Source organism: Xiphophorus hellerii, chromosome 7 (genome assembly GCF_003331165.1).
Source record: "Xiphophorus hellerii strain 12219 chromosome 7, Xiphophorus_hellerii-4.1, whole genome shotgun sequence".
Classification (NCBI taxonomy): Eukaryota; Metazoa; Chordata; class Actinopteri; order Cyprinodontiformes; family Poeciliidae; genus Xiphophorus; species Xiphophorus hellerii.
The window spans coordinates 19,427,938-19,454,484 of NC_045678.1; the positions used below are offsets into that span (position 1 = coordinate 19,427,938).

Below are 26,547 nucleotides of genomic sequence, written 5' to 3' on the forward strand. Positions count from 1 at the left end.
TAAATGGGGTATCAAAATAGTGTAGATAATGATTATTGTTGTTATTATTAAGTATTTTTATTTCCTTTGGGGATTTGTGAATTGCTTGTGATGATGAAAGTAAATCAGATCACCTAGACAACTGCACAAACATAAGGTCAATTTGAACAACGTTTTTGTGAAAACATTTTTAGTCTTTGAATGGGAAGTTTATCACTCTGTAGAATTAGAAGTGTTAGCGACATGCCAAAGCTTTTCCTTGAGTATTTTAGGCAATATTTTATGTTGAAAGAGTGTGCTTTACCTAAGTCATTAGTTACAATAAATTTTGGTTCAGGCAGACAGTCTGAGTGTGTTATATTTTTAGTATTTTATTTTTAATATTTTTAGTTAAGCTTACTTACACAGTAAACATGGACAAGATGCTTTATGCTGTAAGCAGGCCCCACAAATATTGTGTATTTATACATTTATAATCAGTTATTCAACTCATACCAAAATACTGCTGTCATATGTTCCACATGCCAGTTTAGCTTGATAAAAATTGGGAAAATTGCACAAAGATTACAATCTTTTAAGAATAGAATACAATATCCTTTGTTATTCACTTGTCTTATTTATTTGTGTTTTACAATTTTCTTTTTATTAATTTACTGAGTAACTGAATGCATGGCGTTGTTGCGCTTTTATGCGTTTTCCTGGCGCGCACTGACGCAACAGAAACCACCGCCTCGGGTTTCTGCGTCACAAGGCAGTTAGACCAATCATTGTGATCGTTATTGATAGGTGCTGGATTTCCTTGGACGTTGCCGTCAACATGGTGAGTGGACCTGCTTGAAAGAAAAGTTTTTAATTATTGGTAATGCTGCCGTCAAAAAATGAGCAATAATCCATAACTTCAGTTTTAATTTTTCTTTGTGTGGTTGGAAGCCGCCTTTTAGCCTTCATGAAGAGTCGCACAGAGGTGGCTGGTGCTAGTTAGCATGTCGTGTTAGCTGTAGGCTAATGTAGCGGCACATTCATACCACCATAGAATGGACTATGATCTGGAATCGATGCTGAGTGAAGATGAGTCGGTTAGAATGAGCAGTGGACATTTCTCTTTGTGAACACAGAATATTGGTTTTCAATTGTAACCCAATACACAAGCTGCTGATTTAAACGTATTGGGTTTGGTTTAGTAACCTCATTGTTACATTAACCTATTCTGTTCCAGTAGTTAGACGGAGCCTGGGCTCATTCATCATGAATACTAGCATTTGTATTAGCTAGAAGCTAATTATTCAAATTAAAAGATTCGCATGTGTTAACAAGCAGGACAGAAACTGGATTTCGTGGATTTATTTGTATTAAGTGTTTTATTGGCGATGATTTTGTTCTATCGGATTTATTTTTTGAATAAAGCTTTCTGTTTCTTTAACTCATGTTCATTAAGACAATTTTTTACTTTGTCATTTGAAATATATCCGTATTGTAGCTCCTCTCACTACTATGTATGTTGAATGCAATTAAGCTTCTATCAATTTATAACTTTGCTTCAACACCTTTGTCATTCTGGTATTTCACTTAATTTATTATAAATGATGGAATGAAGTTTAAGTAGATGAAATTAGCTACACTGGGCAATTAAGATGTCAACATTTCTCAAAAAATGCAATAGATCATTCTGCACTTTATTTAAAATTTTGAAATAAAGTCTGTGATCTGAAAAGTTGACATTGAGTGACACCACAGATTTTAATTCCATCTTTATGGACAAATCCAATACCACTTTGCACAACCCTTGTGCAACAGCAAACCTTTGTAGTATTGAAAGTGGATTGTAGCATGTACCTATACCCAATAATTATATTCATAATTAATTTATATTTTATAAATTAGAACATTTATTTCAGTTGCCAAATTCATTAAGGTAAACATTATATAGATTTGTTACACAATGATGTTTTCAAGCCGTTCTTATTTATAATCATAATCATCTAAAATTAGAATACTACATCAGACCAAATGATTTCTTAACACTGTAATTTTTTTTTTACCTCATACTTAAGAAAAACTGAAAATGTATATAATTTGTAACTTTTCTTAAAGTTGGAACTTCACTAACTTAATGTTTTTTTTATTCATGGCAGTCTTCAACGGAGACAAATAATGGCCCAAGCCAGGCGGCACCTTATGCAGCTGTCCCCCCTGCAGCCATACCGCCTCCATATGTAAGTAAATTCAAAAGTTTGTGAAAGTTAGCTTTTATGTTTTTCTTTCAGCTGTCAAACTAGTTAAAATCATTTAACAGTTTAAAAATGCAATATCTCTCTCTGTTTCTTCAATTGACTAGATGGGACCACCAGGAATACCACCTCACTTCCCACCCATGGGAATACCCCCTATGGGGCAGCGACCTCCTAGCATGACTCCATTGCCACCTGGAATAATGCCACCAGGCATAATGCCACCAATGGCTGCTCCACCAATGGGGCAGGTAAGTTTTTATTTTAATCTCTTATACAAGACCTTGTGTCTATCTGAACTAGATGTTTCTGCTGCAATGAAACAGTAGAGTTAAAAATAGCATCAATGTAATCATAATTGTATTTATCTCTTCGTTCTTTCAAATGCAGTCAGTGAAAATACAGGTGTTGCACCAAATAAAAAGATTTCTTATCATCCAACTCCATGTTTAATAGAAAGTGTAAATGAGTAAAATTGCATATTTGTTCTAAAATGTAACAATTTTAGCAACAACTATTTATAATGTAGCATCTTTATTAAATGTACTCATTAAGCAGAAATGTGTCCCATTTCGGCCAGCGTATGTTTCTGCCTTGACAACATTAAGAAGGTGTGATTTCAGAAAGAGAGTCGGCATAAAGAGTCACAAGCTTAGAAAGTAAATGAGCGGAATGGAGTCTCGGTGCATTTGCATCGCACAGATCACAAGCCGTGTTATCACACGATTAAATTAGCACAGCAAACATAACTTCAGTCTCACCTTCTCTCTGAAGTTACAAGCAGCCTGTCATGCTGACAGTCTCACACTCTCATTGTGTCTGAAGATATGTGTTAGTATGAAAATGTCCGAATGTTTCATGATTCGTCTTTTATTAGATGCCAAGCATGATACCGCCCATGATCCCGGGAATGATGCTGCCTCCTCGGATACCAGCTGCGACCGTACAGCCAACGGGACCCGTACGTCTCACTATCTGTCTCTTTATGTTGGCTTCACAGACCTCAGAAATAACCTGCAACCCAGAAAATGCCAAATGAAGCATTTAAGCAACATACAGTGCCATGAAAAAGTAGCTGTCTCCTTACAGATTTCTTCTGGTTTCCCTTGTCACACTTAAATCTTAAAAATTCATAATCTATAATTATGGTTACAATAAGTCATCATGTTGTAAGTTTTTGGCTATAGTTGAATTGTATATTACCTGTAATTTCAATGTATATAAAAGAGTGCTTTATTGTTTAATATTAGTTTCTAGTAGGTTTCTAGTTTATTTTGCTTATGCTTGTGCCAGTAAAATAATATTTTTTATTCTTTTATTTCTCCAGCCTGGTGTTGACACCACAGGTAAGATCCGGTTTACAAATCAATATCTTTGTTCTAATTTGCTTACTTCTGAATGTCTGACATATTTATCTTTCAGTCCCTGCAGCAGCTGCACCTGGAACAACTGTATGTTTGTCACAGTTTTTTTTCTATACGCACATTTATAAGTTTCAAAAGTTTCAACTATGTTGACTTGTCTTTTTTGCTCTTGCAGTTTCTTTTAGCAGTAAATGTTAATTCATTTCTTTTATTCCTGCAGAATGCAACAAATGGATCCCCTTCAGAAGAACAGCCAAAGAAGGTTGGCACACACAAATATATCCAAAAGACTGTTAAGGTTTTCAAAGTTTGATGAAGGAACCGTAAAAGCTTTATATATTGATTAAAAGTGGCTAACTTTAAATACCTGTTTTTGTTATTTTTGTAGAAATCTGTGTGGACAGAACACAAATCTTTAGATGGGAAAACATATTACTATAATACAGAAACCAAACAGTCCACATGGGAGAAACCGGATGAACTGAAATCTCCTGCAGAGGTATGCACTTTTACCGTTCCACAACTTGTTTTAATAGACTGCTGATAACTAATCAAATACTTGTTGACCTGTACAGTAAGAGACATGCTTTAGCATAAATTTGCACTAATCAGTCCAGTTTTGCACAACTGCACTGTGGCACACTTGCTGTACATATATTTACAGATACATATCTGCATTTTTTGAATCTTTGCAAGGACTGCTTAAGTTGCTTTTTATATTAACAGCATTTTATATTTTACAATTATAGCATTTTATATTTTATTTTTGTTTTATCTACAACTACTACTCAGTGGTAGTTGTTATTGTGTCTTGTCTCTATGCTGTAACTGCGAAGTAATTTCCCTGCTGGGATGAATAAAGTACTTCTATTCTATTCTATTGTAAATTTATCAATGTATATTCCAAAACTGTTGTTTTTACCTTTTTATGTTAATTTAACTAAACGCTGTTTTTTTCCCTCCTGTTTTTGAAATATGAAAAACGTCTCCATGTGGTTTAATTTACTAAAATGAATCATACTGTAAATGGCATTAAATTGCATGTACATACACATCTCAATGAATTAAAATCATAAAATCCAAAATATTGAATTACAGAGAAATGTAATATATTTTAAGCATTTGTTTCAGTTTTTTTGATGAGCATTGCATTCTTCTTATGAAAATGATTCCAAAACCCATAATGATGATGATTTGTTTTATTGTTTATTTTAGCAAATGCTGTCTAAATGCCCCTGGAAGGAGTACAAGTCTGACACAGGGAAGCCTTATTATTACAACTCTCAGACAAAGGAGTCCAGATGGACCAAACCCAAGGAGCTGGAGGATCTGGAGGGTAAAATATGGTGTCTCGTATTTTCAAGCTTATGTTAATCTGAACAGTCTGAGCCGTCTGCTGGCATGTACAACAAATTATTAAAAGCATAAATGAGTTCAAGAATCACTGTTGTACAAAGATTAGAGAGAATTTTTTCAAGAAAACGTGTTGGCTTGTTATGTGACCTGATCAGTGTGTGGGGCGTTTCTTTGTACTTTGCTTTAAAAACGAAGCAGAGACCCATTAATGGCTTCTTTATTTGTCTGTTCCAGCTATGATCAAAGCAGAGGAGAGTGGGTAAGTTGTTCTTTATGCCATCTGTTTCTCCTCTTTGCTCCATTATTTGCTCTCCGTGGCCAAACAATTTTCATTTGGTATTCATAAGACATAGACAGGTAACCAATACCAAGGTTCCAAACATTGTCCATCTTACCATTCGTGTTTTGTAAAATTATCTAAATAAGAGAGACCAGAGTTTCTTTACAAGAATAGTTTGGCTCTTCCTGACCTGTTGCTGCACACTGGCGGTCAGCTGGCTGGAAGAAACCTTCTAAACTTAATCTCTTCCAATTGTGAAGGTTTATTAAATTCTCCAATATCTTTATTTAAAACTTTTGATTTTGAGCAGGTGTCAAAATCAGAGTAACAATACACATTAACATTTTATGTTAAGATTTTAACATAAAATGCTAAAGCGTTTAATTGTTTTAGCAACAGTGGGAATATTTTTTCTTTTCTGATTTAAATTAAGGAGTTTATAACATGGCATATACTTGTTTTGTCTTAATCTTGCGAAAGCATGTTATTTATACTTGAGGTAGCAGTTTTGGTGTTAGCAACATTATGGTTTGATTCCAGAACAACAGAGACTGCGGCTCCTGGAACGACTGCCGCTCCTACAGTGCAGGCCGATAAAAATACAGCCGCCATGGCGACCGTAAAGGAGGTGGAAACTGCAGTGGTGGTCCCAGAGGAGCAGCAGTCCCAGGTGACCGCACATCAAACAGCTGAGGTCAAGGCTGTGGAGGCACCTGTGACTTCCTCAGAGAGCGCTGTCATTGCAGAGAGCAAACCCAGGTAAACAACAGTTGGCTCCGCTTAAAACTCTCATTAATGTAAATATTAATTCTCTGGCTAACATTATTTATGTTCACTTTATTATAGGATACTCTAATGCTATTGTGCAAGTCCAATACTTGTAGATTTTTTTTAATAGAGCTGATTTATGTTACTACACATAAGGCAGCCATTAACATAGTAGGAAAATTGGAGGGCATCGTTTTGTAGAATGACTTGTGAAACCTATGAATATTCAAACAGATACAGATCAACTAAAGTTATTTAAAATTTTTAAATACTTTCTAAAATTTAAGGTATTTACCATTTCAAAGTACAGTTGCATTTTAGGTCATAAATATGCCAAGATTTTCCTAATTGGCTCTTAATTTGCATTTACTTATTTGTTTGTGTATTATTTTAATCTTTGCTTTTTCGGTTCTTGTTTTTAGTGAGAATTGGGCTCTTGGCATCCGTTTTCTCCCTGACTTGTTTGTGGTGCTAAAATCAAACTAATTAAACGCACTTTCTCGTGTAACAGTAATATCCACAGAGATCCACAATAATTTTTAAAGACTTTTCACTTTTAACGTTAAATAAGGTAATTGTTAAGTGCTTTTAATAATGAAAGCAATGTAACAAATGACACTAATTTGTTTTCAGTGTCGAAGTCAAAGAAGAAGAGCGACCTGAACTTCAGAAGAAAACCTATAAGTGGAACACAAAAGAAGAAGCCAAGCAGGCCTTCAAAGAGCTGCTGAAGGAGAAGGTGAGTCGAGGAACCAGGTGGCTATTTTGACCTAAAGGAAATGAAGGATCACATGTGAAGCATCCACTATATCACATATGAGGAATCGTTTATTCTTTAAAAGATAAGTTAGAGATGGACATAGTCTCATTTGACAAAAAACACTTTCAGACACATTTTAGGACTTCTTTTTCTAATTCAGGCTGCAGTACCATTAGCAGGCTTAACTAACTGGGCATATTCCAAATACACTGCATGTGAATTTCTGAAAACAAGCATAACTTTCTGCTCTCAGCCTAAAAACACCAACATTTAGTGCTTCTTAATACTCTATTGAATTCTTCTTGTAATCTAAAAAAGAAAAGTTCTAAGTCAGTTTTAGTCCAAACCAGTGGTTTAATTAAAACGCAGACTTTGAGAATATCAAAAGCTGCTTTACCAATTTTGAAAATGGTGTCAGTACTCCTTGTAGATGATTTCCTGAAACCAAATTTATGTTTTAAACCAGAAACGCACCTGTAACTGGATCATCAAATATTTTCCATATTTTCTTTGGTCTGTAATCGTTTAGCCCGATACTGGAAATCTGAAAATGTTTTTTCCTGTTCATTAGAGGCATCAAAATTAATAAATGACTGCAGCATGTTATTTGGATCATTTTTACCTTTTGGTGTGTTGAAAAATTAGATAGAGTCCTCTTCTGTTGCTCTTTTTGGTTTCACCCGACTGGATGAAGGTTTTGTAGTTCAAACTTTTCAGTAGCAATCACCAGAGCTGCCCAGTATACCAAATCAAAATCATCCCATTAACTCTGTGCTATATTCCAATGAGTTTGGAGGATTTTGTGTGTTACTTGTCAGGTCTCCAGTCTTTACATATTGACAATATGTTGGGCTACATGTAATGACTCTTAAGTGCTCTTGAGTCATGGTCACATTGTTTAACGTTAACAAAAGAAAAGTGGAAAATGTAGGCTAATTGTAATCAGCATTTTTTTTTTTTGTCTTCAGTAAGAGCATTACATTGAAATATTTCCTTAATATTGTGCAGCTCTTGAATTTCCAATCAGTGGAAGAGCCTTTTCTTTATCAGCTGTAGCAGCTCAGACCGTCAGTCATTTGAAATGCCTTCTTAAAATCCATTTTTTACTTGCGTTTAGTTGCAGCAGGGAGGTCATGGTGATCTTTATTATGCAGTTCATGTTTTGAAATAATTTCTGAAACATTTTGTTCATGTTTTGCTGTTTACAGTCGTTTTTTGTTTACTCTTTCTAAAGCTCTGTTATTAATGAAAAGTCATTGTATTGTTTTAACATGAATAATTTACAAACTTGAGTTTAGAAAAGTATCAAATTTTGAATCTGTAGAAACACTACTGGTTAATCATTTCTTGCATAATTGAGATGCTGTTATAAATCTAGATCTTGATGATATTTATACACTGTAGGATGTTGCAGTGTTATTTTTCTCACTAGAAAACAGTCAGTGTTGTATTTCGGTTTATGGGCTTCTGAAAAGCCTCCATGTCTCATTTCTCTAGATTCCCCACTGACGGCTGCTTTGCTGTTACTCTTTTCTCTCTAATTTCGTGAAACATGTGACATAAAACGTGAGCTCTCCTCTTAGCGGGAGATGTTTAGCTACCTCTGTCTGCCGAGCCTTTATGAGTTTCTCGTCACAACCTTTGCATCCTGATCTCAATCTAATCCCCCCCTCCCTTCGGCCCCTGGGAAGTCTGTTAAGCTCACCTCCTGTTGCTGTGACCGTGTTGTTTACAAGTAGCAAGGCGTGCCAAGCGCGCCCCACCTCGATTGTTGCTATATTTAGGTGCTTTTTAATTTTGTGCACAAAGCTCTCCTCTGAGATTGCTTGCCATTTCCTTCCAGATCTTAATGGGTCTGTCTTTATGATTAGCTTTATTGGATCACAGGCAGAGGGGGCTGGCTGGGATTAAGACAGTGAGAGAAAGTGGCATGCCTCAGTGAGTTAGAATAACTGTGACAAGTGACGAGACAGCGGCGCGGTGGAATCAGTCCATAATGGATGAAGGAGCCACTTTCTGAGAGAGAGGCACGCTTATAAAGAAAGGGCGCTTATATAAGCCATCAGTGGCACTACTTGAATTATTACCACTCCACACCTCCTAAACAAGCAGCTTGAAGCAATTAGGGGATTACTTTTTGTCCTTTTTACATGATTTCCAAAAGGTTATTTTCCTTGAGTTATAATTTTGCTATATTTATGAGTTTACTGGTGCATCTCAGTAAATTAGAATATAATTTAAAACTCAAATTTGTTTCACTTGGTAAGTTCAAAGAGTGTAGTTTTTCAAACTAATTTGAATAATTTAGGCTACAGCTAATAAACCATAAAGATATAGCTTATTAGAAAATTAATATATATGAAAAACTAATTAAAAAAATCAGTTTTTCATGGAGAAATGACATGTAATGGCCTCACACAATCAAGCAGAAACTCTTGACTACACAAAGGAAAGTTGAGTGGAAGGAAAATCTGTGGTATTATGTTATATTAGTTTTCTCTAATACACATTTTTATGTATATATTGTTAATAGTTACAGAAATGTACCCTATTTGTGCATGTGTGGAGGGAGGTTTTAATTCTAAATGGTCCAACCAAGAACTGAATTTGTAAAGTAGCCAATGGGCTTGAGAACCTTTGTACAAAACAATGGCTGCTTTGTTTTTATTATGTTCCATTGTTAACAGTGCTGTCCTTGATTAAATAAACTTCAATTCAACTAAATAAAACACTTTTTTTCTTCCACTCAACTTCCCATCAATATTCTTTGTTACAGAGCTTGTTTATAGCTTGTTTCTTAAGCAATAGCTTTTAAAGGCCTATCTATCCATGTTGTTGGAAGATGTCAGTGACTGTGCTGGAGAACTGCTAGGTCCATAATCTACATAGTTGTAACTTTCTAAACGTCTTGATTTTATTTATTTATTTATTTATTTCTTTTTTCCCAATTGTCAAAATCCAAGTAAATAAATATTCTAATGTGTGGAATTGCACCTTTTATATGGGTTTAAGTGTCTTAAACCAATATAACATATAACATTGTATTTTTTTCATTTTAGGGTGTTTCCTCAAACTCCTCATGGGAACAGGCCATGAAGCTGATTATCAATGATCCTCGCTACAGGTAGAGGATTCTCAGACGGTTATAATTTCTCACTGTACTTTCTAGACACAACAACTCAAATTTATTACATTAATTGTCTTTCTCCACTATTAACAGCGCTCTTCCCAAACTGAGCGAGAAGAAGCAGGCGTTTAATGCCTACAAAGTCCAAACTGAGAAGGAGGAGAAGGAAGAGGCCAGGATTAAATACAAGGAATCCAAAGAGAAGTTCCAGAGGTTCTTGGAGAATCATGAGAAGATGACGTCTACCACCAGATACAAGTAGGGACTGCTGGGATTTTTATAGTACATGCGTGTTTTACCATGGATTGATTAGTACTGCTCTGAACTGTCAATTTCATTACACTGACCTGATCAATGAAAGGCCATATATGGCTTAGGCATGCTGCTCAGATCCACTTAATCCTCACTGTGGATGAGTTTGGGTTTGAAGAATTTGTTTCCTAATCTCCATTTTGTCCTGTACAAAATTACCAAACAATTTTAATATATATTTTAACATTGTAAATTATTTTCAGTTACATCAGTGTCAATAAATGTGGCTTTCTTCTGCTATATATACAAAGAGACACATTTGAAATGCAATATGAAGTTTTGTATTTTTAATGAGCTTGAATATTAAAAGTTAAACTCATCAGTGGTTATTATAGCACTTGGTTTGTCAGTTCTTGGGTTTGGCACATGGGTGAAAGTCACCATATCAGACCGTCGGCCGGTGACCTTGTAAGCGAGCCGGTTTCAGAGTTCTGCTGGCACCAGCTTGTAATCTGGGATGAGTCACAACAGGCAGCGTGAGAGTGATAGCAGGACTTTCTGATGGTGTGTTTCTCATCTTTTATTAATTGCACAGTTGCCATTCAGAGGTGCTAGCTCTCCTTATAGTCAGCGTTATAAAATCAGTCAGTTGCTATCCTAAAAAAAAAAAACCTTCCTAAACTGTGTGTTTTATGTGTTTATTCAAATGTATGTAATCAGATTTAATTCTCCTTAGTTGTGCATCTGGTGTTTTTATTTATACTATATTTTTTTACCGAGAAGTGTAAAATGTAATTGGCCTGTGAAATGCTGCCATCATGTGGCGAGCTTGTGTGAAAATGATCTAAACCAGCTGTGTGTGTGTGTGTATCTGTGATCCAGGAAAGCAGAGCAAATGTTTAATGAGCTGGAAGTGTGGAGCTGTGTTCCTGAGAGAGACAGACTGGAGATCTATGAAGACGTGTTGTTTTACCTGGCGAAGAAAGAAAAGGTAAGGTGCTGCCTCACTGCGTGAAAACGTTCTTCGTTATAAAACATTCAGCAGTACGAGGTCCGTCACAGCCTACACAGAGTTGGAATAGAAGTGTTTTTTATGTCTATATGTGTGGAACAATGCATTATGGGAATATACAGCACTAGAAAAAAAATAAGAGACCACTTAAAATGATCAGTTTCTCTGATTTTACTTTCTATAGGTATATGTTTGAGTAAAATGAACATTATTATTTTATTCTATGAACTACTGACAACATGTCTCCGAAATACCAAGCTATTTTCAGAAAATAAGAAATGGTCAAAATCACAAAAAAGATGCAGTGCTTTCAGACATCAGGTAATACAAAGAAAACAAGTTCATATTCATTTAGAAACAACAATATTAATGTTTTAACTCAGGAAGAGTTAAAACATTAGCTTTTTTTTTTTTTAGAAATCAATATTTGGTGGAATAACCATGAGGTTTTCAATAGGGTTCAGTGCAGTGGTCTAGGACTTTATTCCTAATCTCACTCTCTGAGAGTTGCATCCACTTCTGAGCCATCCATCTTTAAAGCATTACCTTGTATTATATTGTATTTAATTACAATTTAGCTTGGAAGAGTCTTTCATTTTGACTTTAAAGCAAACTTGAAACGATAATACTTCCTGGTTTTGTTTTTCCTGCAGGAACAAGCCAAGCAGCTGAGGAAGAGGAACTGGGAAGCTCTGAAGAATATTCTGGACAATATGGCTAATGTGACATATCGCACCACCTGGTCCGAGGCCCAGCAGTATCTGCTGGACAACCCCACGTTTGCCGAGGACGAAGAGCTGCAGAGTACGAGAATAAAAACAATTTCCTATCATGGATTCAGATGCAGAGTTGATGTGAGAAATGTGTTTGTGTGGCAGCAGTGGGGCTCAACTCTGAATGAAATATATGTTTTGTTGTTATCTGCTGACAGATATGGATAAAGAGGATGCCCTCATCTGTTTTGAGGAGCACATACGAGCTCTGGAGAAGGAGGAGGAAGAAGACAAGCAGAAGACTCTCCTCAGGGAACGGAGACGGCAGCGCAAGAACAGAGAGTCCTTCCAGGCATGTACCGCTCCACTCACTTAAGAGATGGTTCAATCACCTACTAATCACATCTAATTTTGTTTTAAAATGCTAAAAAATAAGTAGAAGAAGAAAAATATTTTATTCCAACAGTTGCTGTCTCAAATTTATATTTGTCGTCTTTTTTTTTTTAAATGCACAGAAATTTCTGGATGAGCTCCATGATCACGGCCAGCTTCACTCCATGTCCTCCTGGATGGAGATGTACCCGACCCTGAGCTCTGACATGCGCTTCAGCAGCATGCTGGGCCAGCCTGGTACGGCAGCGGGGCGCATCACACGTGACTACACACGTGACTACACACGTCTGCGATGAGCTAAGAGCCGCGCAGCACGTGGACGAGACATGAACACAGAAATAAACTGAAGAAATACGCTCAGTTCATTTCAATTACTAATTAAATACAGAGTTGAATTGTATTGTTACTGAAATTGTTTATTATCCGCTTTATCTCTGTTATGCTCACTTTTGTTCTACTTTTCTTTCCTAACTGTTTTGTATCCGTCTTGTATCTTTCTGCAGGTTCCACTCCTTTGGACCTCTTCAAATTCTACGTGGAAGACCTGAAAGCCCGTTACCACGATGAAAAACGAATAATCAAAGATATCCTCAAGGTAAGCCAGAGGAAATCAGAATTGGGTGTTTGGGGAATTATTTTGGGAACAATCTGTGTTATCACTGTTAAACTCAGAGGTTTTGTTCACGAGTCTCTGTGTTGGTGTTTACTCAGGATAAAGGCTTCCTGGTGGAAGTGAACACCAGCTTTGATGACTTTGGATCCGTTATCAGCTCAGACAAGAGAGCCACTACTCTGGATGCTGGGAACATAAAGCTGGCCTTCAACAGTGTAAGACTCGCTTACCAGTTGTATAAAAAAAATTCTGCAAATTGGTACAGAAGCATGATGCATGACTGTTTAAATAACTGCTCAGTGATTGTGCTTATAGTAGTGTTTGCTTCTGGACACTGATGACTATTTTTTTCCACATTAGTTAAATTTACAGAAATCCAATTTTGTAACATTTAATTAATACACGCTGTTAGAAAACTTTTTTTTTTCTCTTAAAACCTTTTTTGAATGAGAAATATTAACAGAAATGAACTGATAATGTCATAAAAATGCAATCAATTTAGTCAGAATATTGGATTTATCTAAATCACATGAGGATAAAAAGCTGACCTGGTTGAGAAAAATGTATATCATTTTTGGATTCAGCGGTGCAAAATAGTCCCAATTCAGTTGAAAAAAACATAGTAGACAACTTCCAAAAAATAATTTTTGTAACCCAGTGTTACCGTTGTACAAAAATGGTTTTATCTCAGTATTTACACAAAGATTTAAAGCAAAAATGTGCTTATTTTTTACTTAACACAAAAGCAGGAATTGCTCACTTTTCAACTACATTAAGATGTATAACATTAGATTTTAAATGCTGATGGTGGAGAATACCATATCTTTGTGATTTTGCAGCAAGCTGGGAAATAATTCATCAGACTCTGCTCTCTTCATAAAAGCGATTAGGTGGCACTCCTTTAGTCTCCACAATGTCATTGTTTTTTCGCAGCATGAGATATTATCAGTTAGCAGTGCAGCAGCAGGTTTGGGAGGGGCAGAGCTACGCTATTCTGTAGCTCCATATAACTCAAGAAAACACCAGACAACTTTCTCTGGCATCTCATTCCTCTTTGTTTCTCTGTACGTCTCTTGTCAAATTGTTTCCCTGCACCATTTTTTTTCTTCTAATTCACGATTGACTATATTTAAACTTCTTTCTGAGCAGTTACTGGAGAAGGCTGAAGCCAGAGAGCGAGAGCGAGAGAAGGAGGAAGCCCGCAAGATGAAGCGGAAAGAAGCAGCTTTCAAAACCATGCTGAAGCAGGCCACACCGCCGCTGGAGCCAGAGGCCTCATGGGAGGAAGTATGCGCAAATAAAATCCCTCATAGTGGCAATATTTTCTATTTCCTGTTCAGTTTTTTTTTTTTTTATTGTGCTTAATGGTTTGTGACGGATGACATTTGACTGTTTCAGGTCAGAGAAAGATTCCTGAAAGAAGCTGCCTTCGAAGACGTGACGCTGGAGTCAGAGAGGAAGAGGATATTCAAAGATTTCATGCATGTCCTGGAGGTGAGGTTGACACGATGACCGCGAGGAAAGCAAAGAGTTTATCCATTCAGATGGTAGTCATGCTTACCTTTATTTATTTATTTCTCTGGCAGCATGAATGCCAGCATCACCATTCCAAGACAAAAAAGCATTCAAAGAAGTCCAAGAAACACCACAGGAAGCGATCACGCTCTCGATCAGTCAGTTGCTCTCAGTACTTAAAAAGAATAAGTCACAAATTGTGCTTAACAAGCGTTCAACAATTTCTGGAACTTTCTATTTATTGTCAAAGGCATCAGAGTCGGAGGAGGAGGAGTACCATAAGAAGAAGAAGCGGTCCCAGTCCAAATCTCCCTCTGAGCGCTCTTCTAGTGGAGAATCTGGTGAGTGTTTTTCCCGGCTCAGTGAATCATTTGATCGCCATGTGGAAGAAATGCAGCCCTGTTCGTATGTTCTGCTTCAAAACAGAGCGAAGCTATAAAAAATCCAAGAAGCACAAGAAGAAAGGCAAGAAGAGGCGCCACAAGTCTGTGAGTAAACCGGAGCTCTGTGCAACTTTTCGCAACGAGTGTGCAGTTTATCGTGAATTGACTATAGCCGTGACAAACAGGCCTCACCGGACTCCGACGGCGAGAAGAAAGGAAGAGAGCGCGACGGGAAACGAGAGCGAGATTCAGAGAAGGATAAAGAGAACGACAAGACTCGGGGGAAATCTCGCTCAGAGTCTAAACAGAAATCTCCTAAAAGGAAAGCAGCCAAAGAGGAGGTGAATTTACGTCACTAATTCCACAGTGCCTTGTCAAAGGGTTCTTAGCACACAAGCTTTTGTCATTTTATCACATTTAAACCACAATCTGAAAAGTGTGGCATGTATTTGTATTTAACCCCCGCCCCTCCTGAGATAAAACTTTTTAGAACGATATTCCATTGCAATTACAGTCTACAGGTCTTCTGGGTTTTGTCTCCAGCTTTTTAGAGACTTGGACATTTTTTCTTTTGACGTTCTTTTTTTTGCAAGACAGCTCAAATTCACAAATCAGATTGTATGGAGAGAAGATACGGACGTAAATGTTCAAGTTTTCACTCAACTTCTCAATTGGATTTAGGTCTGGAAAGTGAAAATGTTCTGCATCTTATTTTGTAGCATCTAATAAGTTTTCTTTTAGCATTTTCCTGCATTTAGCTTCAACCATATTCCCATCAACTCTATCCTGCTGAAGAAAGGCATCCCTACATCATGATGCTGCCACCACCATGTTTCCTAGTGGAGATAGAGTGATGGGCAGTGGGAGGTTTTAAGTTTCAGCTATATGTATATTTAAATTTGGTGATACAAAAATGAAAAGCGTAAAGCGGTTGTGTTGTTAGGGTTTTGTATTTTGCATAGACATGTTTATAATAAAAGTTTTGTAGAAAAAAAAAGAATTTGATTATTTAAAAATGGTTAAATTAAGGATTAAATATGTAATTAAAACGTCAGCAAGATTTCGAACTCCATTTTTACCAGCTTGGGTTTCAGACCGTGGCAGTTGCTAGGCAACAGGACATACACTGAGGTAAGGCTGTGAGAAAAAAATAAAGACTAGACCCGGTCCAGTGGACACACCCACACATCTCGTTTTCATACCTTTGCTATTGTGCATTCCTCTGTTTTGGTCTGTCCCATGAAATCTCAGTAAAATACTTTTTTTTTTTAAGTTTAAGTATGACCTCTGGAAACTTGAAAGGCGTTGTCTGTCTGCTGGTTTTCAATGTTTATTTAAATGGAGAGAAACTGGACAGAAGCTGTGAATACTTGGGTTAGTGTTTACTGAGTCCTTGTGTGTTCTGATCAGGGTGGCTGGGACACGTCAGGCAGTGAGCTGAGTGAAGGAGAGCTGGAGAAGAGAAGAAGAACTTTACTGGAACAGCTGGATGCACCTTGAAACTGTTCATGCCACTGTTTTGTGCTATTTGAACACTTCAGCAAACGCGCATTCCCCCCGCAGGCTCACCTGACTGTGCAGGCTGCCCCTCTCTGAATGAGGAAACGTGCTATTAATGGGAATGCTCTACATTTTTATTTTGTGACTAATCTGATTTCAGGAATCTTGTCACCTGATCAGTCTGTGACTTATTAGCTCTGAATATCTTCTTTAGGGGGCTGTAGTTTGTTTTTTCATTGACAGTCATTTTTATGATTTCATTTCAATAAAGGCGTATCTTGAAGCCACGCTTGCTGTCTTTTTCAAAAAGTTAGGTTTTACTTGCAGTAATTGTACACGCAAAGGTATTAATTGGTCAGGGTTCTGTTTTATTATTTTTAGTAAAGCCTAATAAAATATATCAATTACCAAGAACAGATGTGGATTTTTTTGAATGTATTTACAACACAAACATTTTCATTAAAATCTGTCAAGATATGATACTTAAGTCCGATTTTCATCTTTCATGTTTACGTTACTTTATTAAAAGGTTTAAAGATAGAAATGGTTAACACCCAGGCTGTGGTTTGCGAATGGGATTTTTTTTCTGAATACCAATTTGGTGTTTTATGAACATTGATGAACAGACAAGTTTACATTATTAGTCTCCAATAATGATAATTAGTATTAGTCTCCAGTAATAAAGTCAATTCTGCTGAAATATCTCGCTCAAATATTTTAAGTTTCAATACACTTTATCATTCCATTGCCTTCCTAAAATAATGACCCATGTCACTTTTTCATAAAAGGGATTTTGGAAAAAAAATTACCACTTTTTTGTCATAAAATTATTTGGGGGGGGCGGCTTTGGAGGTAACTTTTGCCACAAAATGACTTGAGCTATTAATTTATGGAGGTGACGGTTTCTAATTTTTGGTTGACAGATGGTGCTTTCGCGGTCTTCATGTGTAATAGTGAACACGCGTCAGAGTTTGGTCCAGTCGCTTATTGAGTCGCTCATCTCCAGTTTCGGTTCTGGATTTTTGAGCAGTGTGGTTTTCGTCCTGGTCGTGGAACACTGGACCAGCTCTACACCCTCGGCAGGGTCCTGGAGGGTGCATGGGAGTTCGCCCAACCAGTCTACATGTGTTTTGTGGACTTGGAGAAGGCGTTCGACCGTGTCCCTCGGGGAGCCCTGTGGGGGGTTCTCCGGGAGTATGGGGTACCGGGCCCTTTGATACGGGCTGTCAGGTCCCTGTATGACCGGTGTCAGAGTCTGGTCCGCATTGCCGGCAGTAAGTCGGGCTCGTTTCCGGTGAGAGTTGGACTCCGCCAGGGCTGCCCTTTGTCACCGATTCTGTTCATCACTTTCATGGACAGAATTTCTAGGCGCAGCCAAGGTGTTGAGGGGATCCGATTTGGTGGCCTTAGGATCTCATCTCTGCTTTTCGCAGACGATGTGGTCCTTTTGGCTTCATCAGATCGTGATCTGCAGCTCTCGCTGGAGCGGTTCGCAGCCGAGTGTGAAGCGGCCGGGATGGGGATCAGTGCCTCCAAATCCGAGGCCATGGTCTTGAGCCGGAAAAGGGTAGAGTGCCTTCTCCGGGTCAGGGGGGGTGTCCTGCCCCAAGTGGAGGAGTTTAAGTATCTCGGGATCTTGTTCACGAATGGGGGAAGAAGGGAGCGGGAGATCGACAGGCGGATTGGCGCAGCGTCTGCTGTCAAGCGGGCGCTGTACCGGTCCGTCGTGGTGAAGAGAGAGCTGAGCCAAAAAGCGAAGCTCTCGATTTACCGGTCGATCTACGTTCCCACCCTCATCTATGGTCATGAGCTTTGGGTCATGACCGAAAGAACGAGATCGCGGATACAAGCGGCCGAAATGGGTTTTCTCCGTAGGGTGGCTGGGCTCTCCCTTAGAGATAGGGTGAGAAGCTCAGTCATCCGGGAGGGACTCAGAGTAGAGCCGCTGCTCCTTCACATCGAGAGGAGCCAGTTGAGGTGGCTCGGGCATCTGGTCAGGATGCCTCCTGGACGCCTCCCTGGTGAGGCGTTCCGGGCACGTCCCACCGGGAGGAGGCCCCGGGGAAGACCCAGGACACGCTGGAGGGACTATGTCTCTCGGCTGGCCTGGGAACGCCTCGGGATTCCCCCGGAGGAGCTAGAAGAAGTGGCTGGGGAGAGGGAAGTCTGGGCCTCCCTTCTGAAGCTGCTACCCCCGCGACCCGACCTCGGATAAGCGGAAGAAGATGGATGGATGGATGGATGGATGGATGGATGGATTTTTCGCTTGTTCACTTCTTACCTGGGTCTATGACCATGATAAATTATGATGGAAACTTAAAATGTTCGGAGGAAGTTTTCCAGATGAAGGATTAGGACCATGAACGGATCACCTCCTCTTAACCAATCAATGCCCTGAAAAAAGTAACAGTGAAGGTAGTTTTCTTTCCCCAGTTACACCTTAGGCTAATAGGAAAGTCATCATGAGATAACCTTCCTTAATCAACACTAATTGGCTCAGTTTGTTCCGTCAGAAGCTAACTGAAACCGTGTATCAGAGAACATACCTTCATTTATCATGGGAATAGAACGCAACATCTCCAATCTTCGTCATATGACGAAGATGACAATGAGTAAATGCTCTTTAATCATAAATTAAATTGGACTCCGCCCACTGAACTGAAAAATAGTCATAATTAAACTTTAGCAGTATAACTACATTATAGATTAGCGGATGTTACTTCCGTTTTGCGTTTTTAAGGCTGATTTATAGCCTTGGATAGTCTAGATAGTCTTACATTATAAATCACATCATTTAACTTTATGTGCGAATCCCTATGATGCCACCTACTGGCCAACCACTGTAAAATCAAAAATCAAATCAAATCAAATTTTATTTGTATAGCACATTTCAGCAGCAAGGCATTTCAAATGCAAAATGTCACTACACCCACATAATCTAGAAATGCCAAGAGAATATATTGCTACCAAAATAAAATTGATAGTTGCTCCAGTTTTAAATTCTGATTTTATATTGGGAGGAGAAGGGCCAAAAATCATTGCCCACTAAATAAGAGAATATGTATTATTGGCATTTGTACAACTTTTTTTCTTTGTTTTACTGTGACTATTTTTATATTTTTATCAGTAGCTAGCTCTGCTTTCAAATTGTTTTTGTGGGTCAATTTGTGGTTTTTCATGTAATATGGCATATTAATCTTGACTTTTTGTAAGGCTGAAGTACAGTTTGTTAAAAAAAAATAAAAACATTACATTGTACAGCAAGTGCCACCGATAAAAGGACTGTTGCCATACAATCACTTAATTACCAAAATCAGACTTAATTGTGAACTTTGTGATCTTCATCACAAAATACCTGGCTGCAGGAATAAAACATCAAATTGTGCAACAAATCCACAACACACAATCCTTTATTCAGTGTAAATAGTTTATTTTATATCTTGAAAATCTCATATCACATATTCTTAAAAAAAGGGTTATTTAGAACTGAGACCTGCCTACAATACATTTGTAGTGAGAGGAGAAAATGCCAGTACTACCCAGTTGGAAGCATCATCTAATTAAACACAGTGAAGCTGAGAGAAAAACAAGCAGAATAGCACTGTCTTTAACAGGACGCAGCATCGCTCTGTCAGTTCATTACAGGCCAACTAATAGTTTTAATGGTTAGTGTGGCCATTCAGCTGAAATGTGTTAATGTTTTTATATCAAAGCATTTAGCAGTGATGCACCTGCGACCCAAACAAACGTAACGATCCTGTGCCTTCTGTGCAACAGTGAAATATTCTGATTAAAACATACTATTGTGGATTTATGCCCGCATTTGGCTTATTTAAATACACAAAAACTGAAAAAAAAAAAAACTATAAGTTAAAATAACATTCAAAGTTGTATAGCACAAGGCAAAGAATACTTGTTTTAACAATATGTACATTATTAACTATCTGACAAAGTAAGTAAAAAAAAAAAAGAAATTGTAGAAAAATATCTGTACAGGAAACTTTTGTGTGGTCGTGCCTTTAATGACAAACACACAATATGAAAAGCTTCAATGGTTTTGTTTCAGTGGTTAAATACTATACATTAAAATACAGTAAAGTGAGAAGACAGTAGCAACTTATTGTTCAATTGTATCAAGTTTTACTAAAGTCATTGTGTGGGGTAGTTTAAGAACATCGTAGGAAATGAGTAATGTTGCTTTATAGGCTTGTTTAGTTCTCTTAAGTTGTTCCCAAAACCACAGAAAAGGCTGTTGATTTAAAAATAAAGCAAATATTTAAATTGAAGTTAAAGTAGGAACACTTTTCAGTTAAAAACTACAAAATCTGATTATTTTTCATTGAATATACCAGCAAATATGCAGTGTCTTGCAAAAGTGTTTGCCTCCCAATTCTGACACGTTATTAGGATTTTAAACAATAGATCAACACAAATTAGTGCTCAATTGTGAAATTGAAAAAAAAAAAGAACTAAGCATTATTTTTAGATTTTAAATATACATACAGTATATATTAAATATAAATATATATCCGGAAGGCCAGTAACGTCGTTGGAGTGGAGCTGGACTCTCTGTCAGTGGTGTCAGAAAGAAGGATCCTGTCCAAGATGCAGGTCATCTTGGACAACGAGTCTCATCCACTCCATGACGTGCTGACCGGATACAGGAGCACCTTGAGCCAGAGACTCATTTTGCCAAAGTGCACCACAGAAAGTCATTTCTGCCTGTTGCCATCAGGCTTTACAATGCCCAAGTCTGTGCTAATTGATTCAATTTTTTTCTGCGCTCATTTATAGGTTGTTTATTAATATATTGCATGTGATTGCTTGCTATTTATTTATTTATATCTTGTCATTTTGAACTATTCACCCTTTATTATTCACTCTTAGGTATATCGTTCAACAAATAAGCAATTTCCGCTTGGGGATCAATAAAATATATTCCATTCTATAAAAATTGTGATGGAAAACCAAAGCCCTGAACTCTAGCCACAGTCTGAAACATGGTATTGGCAGAATTATTATGTGGGATGGTTTTCTTAAGCAGGGACCATCTGAAAATTGACATGTTGCACTGCTTGAGACATGCTTCAAAAGACTTGCTGCTAAAGTGGGCTCTATAAAGAATTTGCCTGGGGCAAATGAAAACAAATGCATGCCACACTTTTGAGATTTTTACGTCAAATTGATTCTAAAACCACGCTTCGGTGTCCTTCAAATATACACCACTTTGTGTTGATCTATAACATAAATTCCAAATAAAAACAAAAAGTTTAAGCAGTACGAATACTTTTGCCAGGCGCTGTAGAAAGTGTGTAGATGTCTGCAATAAATACAGTTCACATTAGAGTGGTCTTTTTTTTTTTTACATTTTTTCTTTTTTTTAAAACATATTTTAGTAAAAATATAGTCTTAAATACATTTTGCTCACTTTCCTCATGCCAGCTCACCCCGATTTATTAAAAGAAGAATGAGATGATTAAAAAAGGTTTGTGGGGAATGAATGAGAGCACTGGAATGTGTCAAAAGTTAAGAAACAGAGGAAAAACTTGGAAAAACAGAGCAAACACTTCCAGTACATTCTAAGGTAGCTTTTCCAGGATAACCGTTTCACATGGCCCTTAAGGCCACTGCATGTCCAGTTTAATATCTCATCAACATTAAAGCCAACTCAAGTTGTATTGCTCATGGGTACCAGGGGACTGGGGGTATAATTAAAACATTCATACAGAAGACAAAAAAGATCACAAAACAAAAAAGTTCAGGCACTTGGCTTGATTTCTACGCTAAATTCGGTCCCAAACACGTCTCAGTCCTTCATTGTTTGATATTAGCGCATATACAGTCCTCTCGTTATTTGCTACAAACACCCGATATCCTTTGTTCTGCATCGGACTTTCCTTCCCACCATCCATCCACGTTCCTCTCCTCCCATCCTCTCCTGCACGTCCTCTGTTTCCCCTCGTCACATGACCACTTCTCCATTGTTCACCGGCCGCAGGTTCTGATCGTCGTAGCGCCTTCTGACGCTCCTCCGCACGGCGTCCGCTCGCCTGTAAGGCTGATTCCTCAAATCTGGCAGAAGCGGGGAAGGGACGGGATAGGAGAGCTTTAAGTCAGGGGATCATGTCAATGTTTGGATCTTTCATGAGCCCACATGTTCAGGAGTGCTGGTAGCCTAACTTTTCAAAGCAGCGTGAGATCTAAGCACACAGAATAAAACAAGTCTGGCCGAGATGGGTTTTCAATAAAGCTCTGCATGAATCCAGAAACTTTTCATACATCTTGTGAATCCAAGATGCATATATTTTTAATAAAAGATTGAAGAAACAACTACAGAAAGCAAGACTTCTTATATTCAGGCTAAACAGATGGAAAAGAGGAACCTAAACAAACAAAAAATATGAAGCAGGAAGGGAGGTAATAAAGAAATGCTTGCCAGGTTCGGGACACATCCACCACTACAGGGGTGCTACTGGAGGACTTCCTTACCCTCAAGTAGACATTTGGAAATTTAGTAATATTATTCTTCTTTAGTTCTGGATGAAGAAAAGACAAAATGAAGGTTAAAAATAAAAGGAAGACGTGGGCTGACTGGTGCATGTCAGCTCGACATGTTCGCTTTGGCTTTGCAAACTGCTGGAGCAAGGCAGAGAGGCTGCAGGAGGAGAGGCTCAGAGAGGACAGAGCTGGAGGATGTTAACTGGTTCAACTGCACAGGATGATGGAAGCTCGTTTCATTTCTGTTACTAGACCCAAACTGCTTTAGCAAAGTGGCTACCAGCGTATAAGGAGACAAGCCCATTTCAAACTTCCAGTTAGGAGCGACTGTAAACAACAAGGAATGGTTCCAAACATACAGGCCAGTTGTTATATTCAGCAGAACCAGCACCAAAAACCAACCAAAGCATGCACGCAGCCAAGCATACACTCACTAACAGCATTATGCAGCACAGAACATGGTTCCAGCAGAGTTAGTGCACACAGTTTTACCAAGACAGCATGCAGAATATACAGCGTCTTACAAAAGTCTTTCCATCCAAATGTATATCAACATTTTCTCATTACAACCACAAACTTTATTATATTGGGATTTTTTGCAATAAACTAACAAAAAGTAGTGAAGTGGAACCCACAATGCAAATCCTATTAGTAGTTCACCACAAGCCATTTAGCATAAAAAAGAAAACAAAAAAACATCTAGAAGACACCGCCTTGGTCAGAAATGACAAAAAAGTAACTATTTAGCCAATTTGCAAAGACTAAGCTTGTTGCAATAAGGAAATAATGAATGAATCACATGTTAATTAAAATTATCACAATCATTTCCATTCTGATAACTAATAATTTTTTGAAGGGGAATCTTGTTTACAGAGATATCATAATTTTATTTATGGTCTCCGTTGTGTGTAGATTTCATCTCTGTTTTATTTATCGTTTCTGGTTGTGTTGGATCTTGGATATTTAAAACATCTTCCAGTTCCAGGATTAAGTGTTCTTTACAAAACTAAAGTTAATTGGTCTGTGAGAGGACAAACTTGCATTATTATGCTACTATCAATATTTCACTTAAAAATGGTCTCAAAACAATATTATCATAAATCGTAAAGAATTATTGGGACAATTTGTCATCCAGCTAAATTTTTGTATCTCAACAGGCTTAGCCAAGACGGCAAAACTCACAATCCTACTGGTGGAACATGGAGGTGCCAGCCTCAATGTGAGGAGAATTTTCCTCATAGTGCCCTCGACTATCCTGGCGTGTCCAAGTTGCCTGGACAACAGGTTTTTGTTTGGGGAGCCATTACAAGATCATGCCCCGTGACAGCAGCTAGCACGTATGGCTAGCCGCTGTCACGGGCAGCTAGCCATACACTGCCTATACAGGTTTCCTATATAGGCCGCTTCTTCTTCTTATGGTACTCCTCCTCCTCCTCTGACTCTGAGGCCTTTGACAATAAATAGCATATTGCATATTGTTAAGGACAATATGCAGGGTTATTTTTCCATACCAACCAAAATGTTATATTTATGTCACATGACCAAAGCACTGCCTTCCATATTTTTGCCATGTTCTTGGCTGTAGCCCATTTCTTATGGGTTGCTTTCAATAATTTCTTTGTTCTTAATCTTCAACAAAAGAAAAATGTGTGAATAGCATAACTGGAGTCTTTATAGGGTTAGAGTATAGAGGACTGAATATATATGCACACCATACATTTCAGGCTTTACTTATAAAGAAAAAATAAAGGTAAATCTGTTATTTTTATTCCACTTCAAAATTGTATTCTACTGAGTGCAAGTCTATCCCATAAAATCCCCCCAGAGTACAACTCAAGTTTGTGGTTGTAATGTAAAAAAGTACACTTAAATGAAATGAATTAAAATACTTTTGCAAGGCACAGTAAGAGCACAGAAACTTCCTGACTGAAGAGTGAGCCGTCAGGAGCAAGCGCATGCTAACTACAAGAGCAAGAGTGCATTGTGGGAAAGCAGCAAGGTTAAAGCAAACAGCATGCAACAAACTGTATGAACAGTGGTGATGACGTGATAAATTAACACACACAATGATTTTATCATTAAAACATTGGAACACACAAACAAGCAAGTGATAATGCCACAGGCACTTATACGTCATAATATTAGTCATACCTGAGGTGTACATATATGAATACTGTATGTAGTACTGAATACGACAAACTGAGCCGCAACATGCAGGCCATGTTAGATGGATGGCCACCAGATGGCAGCACACAGCCTGACCTGAGTGACGCTAACTGAGGGGAAAAGTTCACTTCTTGGGATGCTGATCTTTCTGTGACATTATGGTCTGCTGTGGTGGGTAAAATGATGATGAAAAATACTGACGTCACGTTTCATGCAGGTGGGCCGAGAAAACCAGTTCCCAAAACACACCGTCATGCTTAAGAAATAAGAAAATCTACACACACACACTCAAACTTCGGTGAGCGCGCGTGTGTGTGTGTGTGTCCCTGGGAAACCACAGTGACCACAGTGTAGGAGTGTAAACGGTTAAGAGGGGGTCGGTAGGAGTGAAGAGGCATGCAAGGAGGGGAAGAACATAAAGAAGAAACGTTTTGTTCCAGCAACCTTTAAGAAGAGACAGAGATCTACAAGCTTTAGTAATGGTACTCCTCATTGAGAGCGGGCTCGCAGAAGAACCGAGACCCGCGCTTGGCTGTGCGGGCGGTAAAGGGCACGGTCTTCAGCACTGCATTGAGACGACAGGGAGAATAGCCAGGACACAAATCAGGACAAACACGGCATGAGAAAAGCAGGTCTTCTCTACTGGGTTTAGCAACGGTTAGCACTAAGCAAGAACCCAGCTACAGCAACAGGAACCCTGGAGAAACGAGTTTGGAAGCCAACTCTACAACCTTATTTTTGTTTTGCCAATTATCTTAAACCTCACAGATTATAAAACAACATATTAGAGACTCAAACTGAGTAATTAGTATTATTTAAAGATGCAATCTTGCGCGAAAGTAGGCAAATTTTGTTGTAATTTTTTAATGTGATCTTGTTTAACAGTTCTCCAGACCTGATGAATATTTAAAGTTCTCAGAGCTTGGCTGTTTTTCCCTGTTTTTAAACTTGTTTTTAGTTCAGTATCTAACCATTTCCGTTTGCACTGAGCCAGTTCTGGTTCTGCTGGAGATTTCTTCCTGCTAAGGGGAAGTTTTTCTTTTTTTTTTTTCCTTTATGCTGTTGCTACAACCTCATTATGAGCGATTGCTGCATAGTCAACAATGTAACTGTCCAATATTATATGGCAATAGGAGTGAATTCTGCAAATCAATGACTTGATGCAATTTGGTGGGTTCCCTTAAATGGGAAACTTAAAATTTGAATAATGAACTGAACTCGACTGCACTGTCTGATAATAACATTAAATTGGGAAGTATCTAAATTACTTTACTTTCTGTTCCTTGTAGAGTGCCTTGGGACAATATTTGTTGTTAATTAGAACTGAATAGATAAACTGAAGGGAACTGAATCAATGTTTGTAAAAAAATAAATAAATACTACGCAAACGTACATAAAAGTGGCTTTTTTCTTATTCAAATGCTGCATTTTTTTTAGCCCAGTTGGGAGTATCTTCTGTTGTCCCTTGGCAGAATGATGTCCTGGGCAACAATCAGATCCAAAACCTGCCAGTGGTCCAAGGAAAAACCTGAAAGGTCCATTAGAAAACCTGGAGATATATTGATCAGGATCACATTAAAGAATCACAAGCTCTAACCCCTTGAATCAAGATGCATTGAAATTTGGGATTGCTGTTTAAA

The 26,547-nt window shown here is 38.0% G+C and overlaps 2 protein-coding genes across 9 annotated transcripts in view; one reads left to right on the plus strand and one right to left on the minus strand.

The window, feature by feature from the left end:
- Positions 1-752: 752 nt before the first annotated feature.
- On the plus strand, positions 753-16,657 carry prpf40a (PRP40 pre-mRNA processing factor 40 homolog A). Its single transcript, XM_032568162.1, has 27 exons — positions 753-799; positions 2,112-2,192; positions 2,315-2,458; positions 3,085-3,168; positions 3,535-3,553; positions 3,630-3,658; positions 3,792-3,833; positions 3,960-4,070; positions 4,787-4,907; positions 5,162-5,186; positions 5,748-5,966; positions 6,609-6,714; positions 9,795-9,859; positions 9,956-10,120; positions 10,997-11,105; positions 11,780-11,930; positions 12,058-12,191; positions 12,355-12,469; positions 12,736-12,827; positions 12,944-13,060; positions 13,995-14,132; positions 14,244-14,339; positions 14,432-14,518; positions 14,611-14,701; positions 14,787-14,848; positions 14,929-15,084; positions 16,154-16,657. The coding sequence occupies exons 1-27, from the start codon at positions 797-799 to the stop codon at positions 16,241-16,243; spliced, it is 2,652 nt and encodes an 883-aa protein (XP_032424053.1). The 5' UTR covers positions 753-796; the 3' UTR covers positions 16,244-16,657.
- A 2,995-nt stretch (positions 16,658-19,652) lies between these two features.
- The window catches only part of fmnl2a (formin-like 2a), a 61,309-nt gene continuing 54,414 nt past the window's right edge, over positions 19,653-26,547 (minus strand). For 2 of the 8 annotated variants that reach the window (XM_032566620.1, XM_032566622.1), the window contains one exon: positions 22,228-22,779. In XM_032566620.1, coding sequence (XP_032422511.1) covers positions 22,604-22,779 — 176 coding nt within the window. In that variant the 3' untranslated portion in view covers positions 22,228-22,603. Of the gene's footprint in view, positions 25,473-26,547 lie in introns of all 8 variants that reach the window. The other 6 variants (XM_032566626.1, XM_032566624.1, XM_032566623.1 and 3 more) reach the window with 6 other exon arrangements.

Excerpts from the sequence above, each read along its gene's own strand:
- prpf40a (XM_032568162.1), top strand. Across the intron at positions 13,061-13,994 it reads TAAAGCTGGCCTTCAACAGT|TTACTGGAGAAGGCTGAAGC; the intron begins GTAAGACTCGCT and ends CTTTCTGAGCAG. Across the intron at positions 14,849-14,928 it reads AGAAGAGGCGCCACAAGTCT|GCCTCACCGGACTCCGACGG; the intron begins GTGAGTAAACCG and ends CGTGACAAACAG.